The following is a 4,959-nucleotide window of genomic DNA, read 5'->3' on the forward strand; positions in this document are numbered from 1 at the left end:
TGTTTCATGTGCTGGAGGTTGGAGCCAGGGCTGTTGGTGGGAGGCAAGTGCTTTAACAGCAGAGAGTCCCCCAGACTAGGATGGGACCAGTGAGCTGTTTCTTCAAGTCCCCAAGTGGCCTTATTTGTACTTTGCCTATTTAGATTATTCTCTACCTCCATCCTCTGAATGCCTGAAACCATCCATGAGCCATGAAGTAATTACATAAGAAAACGCTTCTGGGCTAGAGAGATGGCTCAGCAGTGAAGAGCACTGACTGCTCTTCCCAAGGTCCTGAGTTCAAATCCCAGCAACCACATGGTGGCTCACAACCACTCATAATGAGAACTGATGCCCTGTTCTGGAGTGTCTGAAGACAGCTACAGTATACTTACATAACATAAATAAAGAAATCTTTTTTTTTTTTTAAAAAAGAAAGAAAATGCTTGCTAATCTTTAATTGATAGACATCTATCCAAATGGAATAGAAATGGGGGATGCTATGAGAGGGGCACTTGTAAGCAGGGCTCCTCCTGTGTAGCAGCTTGAGGGTGGCTCTACATCCTGTAGACTCAGCATGGGCTGAGTTGGCCTTAGCTCCAATCTGAGCTCTCTCACTTTGTAGCTGTGTGACTTAGGGTAACTTAAGCTCTCTCATTCTTTGTGTACTGCCCTATAAAACAGGGCTAAGGCGTTTCCATTATAAGCATGCATGTTAGACTTTATCCCATTGTTAAGGTCATATAACCAACTCAGTAAGTGATAGCTTCCTGTGTTGTAGAAAACACAGTTCTCACATATTTACATTCCACACTCTGGCAGTTAGATTTTGGAACAGCACTGGCATCTTTGAGCACCAGGAGTCTATCCTTGTGTGTACACAGCTTTTGTACACTGGAGAGTTGCTCTCTGGAATGCCTGTCATGGCTTTCCTCACCATACTTCCATGCTTCCTTTGCATCTTCCAGAAGAGGCTATTAGCACGAATGAAGTCATAAACCAGCTGCTGCACCATGTTGGCGCCATGTGCATTCACCAACTCAACCTTCTAGCTACGAACCCCAACCTTCCCATCACAAGTGTGCTGGGCAAGCAACACCCAATTGAGGCACGCCATCTAAGCAGCATCTGTGACATCATGGAGAAGGCCATGGTTAATGGCGACACCTGCATTGTACGCTGCATCCTCGTTGTCTTTCAGGTACATGTCAGCATATGTGAGCAAGATGGCAGGCAGGAACCACTCTTTCCAGAAGCACCTTCAGCAGCTGCTTTGCATCTTGCCTCCCTGCCGTCCTCTAACTAGGGTTGTCCTCCATCCTGTGGGTTGCCCATGGATTAGCGGATGATGCTGTAGCTCATCACTGTCAGTGTGTGTAAGGTATTTACTATGTGCTGTTGTGTAGTAGAAGAGAGTGGAGTTGAAAATGCACCTGCTTTCATAGCTACATGTGCTTTCTTTTAGAGGGCTATTTTTACCCCTGCTGGAGTGGTAAACTTAGTTCTGCCTGTTATGTTTCTGTAGGTGGTATTTAAATTTTTCTTCAGTCCACAAACTGAAAGAAACCGAGACATCATTCGGCGGTCAGGATTGCTTCTTTGGCAGTTGTTGATGGCACCAAAAGATCAAATCTGTCCTGAAATCCAGAAGGAGGTCTGTCTTGCCATCAGGTAAACAGCAAATAGGTTTTCTTAGTGCTCCTTGCAAAGTAGGTAATGCACAGGGACCCTCACTGCAGGTTGAAGCCCTACAGGTTGAGATTCCAGCTCATCTGGAATCCGGACCTCACCAACTGAAAAGCATTTTCCCCAGCACCAAAGACAGCCTGCAGAAATTAGAGATCCTCCTGCCTCAGCATCCTGAGTACAGGGATTAAAGGCGTGTATCACCACCACCACCACCACCACCACCACTAGCCAAGCAAAGCTCTCTCGAGGGTTATAAATATACAAGCAGCTAGATTGTTCAAGTGTGAGCATGTCTGGAGCATGCTTTGGTGTGAGCAGCCCTAGTGCCTAGAGTTTGCTCTGCCATTCACATTGGCTGTGACTTCTGTCTTTCAAGTGTTTGGTGACTCGTAGGCTGATGTAGGACAGTGCTTAGTTGTGCTAGTTCTTGTCAGCTTGCTCAGAATCTTGTATGGTTGCTGAGATGGCTCAATGGGGAAAATTACTTAACCACCCAAGCATGATGACTTGAGTTTAATCCCCAGAACTACTGCAGAAGGAGAGAATCAACTCCTGAGGGTTGTCCTTTGACCTCCAGACATACACTGTGGCATGAACATACCTGCAGTCACATCACAAACACAAACACACACACATACAAACATACACACACACACACTTATAGTAGTAATTTTTTTAAAATCTTGTTGAGAGGCTGGTGAGATGGCTTAGCAGGTAAGAGCACTGACTGCTCTTCCGAAGTTCCTGAGTTCAAATCCTAGCAACCACATGGTGGCTCACAACCATCCATAATGAGAACTGACTCTCTCTTCTGGTTTGTCTGAGCACAGCTACAGTGTACTTATTTATAATAATAAATAAATCTTTGGGCCGGAGTGAGTAGGGCCGACCAGAGCAAGCAGAGATCCTAAGTTGAATTCCCAGCAACCACTTGAAGGCTCACAACCATTTGTATAGCCACAGTGAATTCATGTACATAAAATAAATAAATCTTTTTAAAAAAATCTTGAGATGGGCATAGCAGCACATACCTTTAATCCTAGCACTTTTAAAGCACAAGCAGGCCAATCTCTGTGAATTCAAGGCCAGTGCGGCCTACATAAGTGAGTTCCAAACCAGCCAGAGCTATACAGTGAGACTTTGTCTAAAAAAGAGAAAACCTCATAGATCTCAGTAGTGATTTTATTTTTCTTAAAACATATTTTTTGAATGTTTGTCTATGCCAGAGGTCAGTGTTGAGACAAGGTTTCCATGGAATCAGTTGGCTAAATTAGCTGGCCAGCCAGCCCTAGGAGTCCTCTGGGCTCCACCTGCCACCACTGGGGTCAGGGTCTAGCTTTCCCAATGGCTTCTGAAGAGAGAGCTCAGGTCCTGTTGCATTTGATTCAATGGTCTGTCCTCTCAGCCGCCCTGCTGGTGATCTTAGAAGCTGTGGTCTAGTGAGAGTTCTGTTGTTTTGTTTATGGCTTTGGGGGTGGCATTTTGTGTGTGTGTGTGTGTGTGTGTGTGTGTGTGTGTGTGTGTGTTTTGTTTTTTGGCTTTTTTTTTGAGACTAGGTAGCCAGACTGATCTGGAGCTTGAGATCTTCCTATCTCAGTGTTTCAGGCATGTGCCCTCATGCCCATCTATTAATTATTGTGAATTCATGAATTAATTTTTAAGACAGAAACTCACTGTGTGGCCCTCCCTACATCCACCACTACACACACCAACCTGGCCTCAAGTGCATTCTGTACCTCAGATGGCTTCAGTATTGTTTTCTGATTTGTTTATTTTATTTCCATCCGTTTTCATAGAAGTAGAGCTGTAATATGACCACATGTAGCATAGAGGCCACTGGGGACTAGGATGGTTGGCTCATAAGGGTCCTCTGGCAGGAATGAGTACAGAGGGTAGGATTTGGGGTTGGTTTGTTTTTCTTCTCTGTTTCTTTTCACTATATGTTATGTTTTTAGTTGCTTCATGGTGAACATTAAAGCAATAAATCAAATGTGGTGTCATTTGAAACTCTGGAGATGGGATAGTATTGTGTCTTTGTGATGGCTTCTTTCTTTCTTTCTTTCTTTCTTTTTTTTTTTTTTTTTTTTTTTTTTTTTTGGTCTTTTTGAGACAGGGTTTCTCTGTGTAGCCCTGGCTGTCCTGGAACTCACTCTGTAGACCAGGCTGGTCTCGAACTCAGAAATCCACCTGCCTCTGCCTCCCAAGTGCTGGGATTAAAGGCATGCACCACCACTACCCAGCCTCCTTGTGATGGCTTTTTAAGTTCATGAGACATAGGACATATTCAGGCTATGTGTTAAACCTGCACACTTGATTGTATGCCAAAGCTCAGAAAAAGCAAAAAAACAAAAACAAAAAACAAAAAAGCAAAACAAAACAAAAAAAACTCTAATAACATTTTCCACCCTGTTCTTCTAGGCTTCTCAAAAAGCTGAGATCAGGAATTCTCTTTGCCACAGGATTTGTGGCATAACCTGCATATATAAGTTGGCTTGTCAACACTGACTTTTCATAGCTTTTGAATTCTCTTTTACTGGTTCTTCATGGAGTCTGACATATGTTATCATTCCAGTAATTCACTGGCAGAAGATTAGAAAGATCTCTTTTATCAGAAGTGATTGGGGTAAATCGTTGTTGAATTTAGGTCCCAGCTTCTCATGGGAAGGTAAAGGCCAGCATCTTCCTGTATATAACCCAGTCTGGCCTTGAACTTGACATGAGATACTCATCTCTCAGGCTCCTAGGAGCTAGGCTTACCTGTGCATACCACCATATCTGGCCAGACTGGCATCTTTAACAAAAATTTAAATGGCTAGAGTTTGTATTTTCTAGAATTTTTTTAACTTGTTGACTTTCCTGTCATTTCAGCTCTGGCTTAAATATTTTATACCCAGGTGAAACAGAAATTAATAACTTACTTAAGTTGGTCTTAACAGAAGGTGAGAATTTTCAGAATTATCTTTGAACAAGTGTGTGTGTGTATGTGTGTGTGTGCATGTGTATTACTAAGAACTGAACCCAGGGCTTTGAATGTACTCAGCATTTACTCTGCCACTGATTATATTCCAAAGCCGCACTTTTTTTACTTGGAAAACAATTTATTTACATTCTGTATCCTAATTGTTTTAACTACATGTGTGTCTGGGTACTGCACACATGCAGTACCATGGAATGCCAGAAGTTGTTGTTAGATTCCCTGAAGTTGGAGTTATATATGGTACTAAGACTCCATGTGGGTACTGGGAATCACTGAGCCGTCTCTGTTGAGAGAGAGAGAGAGAGAGAGAGAGA

The 4,959-nt window shown here is 43.1% G+C and overlaps 1 protein-coding gene across 1 annotated transcript in view; it reads left to right on the top strand.

Moving 5' to 3' along the window:
* Positions 1-4,959, top strand: part of Hectd4 (HECT domain E3 ubiquitin protein ligase 4) — a 160,857-nt gene that overhangs the window by 67,727 nt on the left and 88,171 nt on the right. Inside the window, 3 exon segments of the mRNA XM_031391135.1 lie at positions 948-1,180; positions 1,505-1,650; positions 4,537-4,607. Of these exon segments, the coding sequence (XP_031246995.1) occupies positions 948-1,180; positions 1,505-1,650; positions 4,537-4,607 (450 nt within the window).

Source organism: Mastomys coucha, unplaced genomic scaffold (assembly GCF_008632895.1).
Source record: "Mastomys coucha isolate ucsf_1 unplaced genomic scaffold, UCSF_Mcou_1 pScaffold22, whole genome shotgun sequence".
NCBI lineage: Eukaryota > Metazoa > Chordata > Mammalia > Rodentia > Muridae > Mastomys > Mastomys coucha.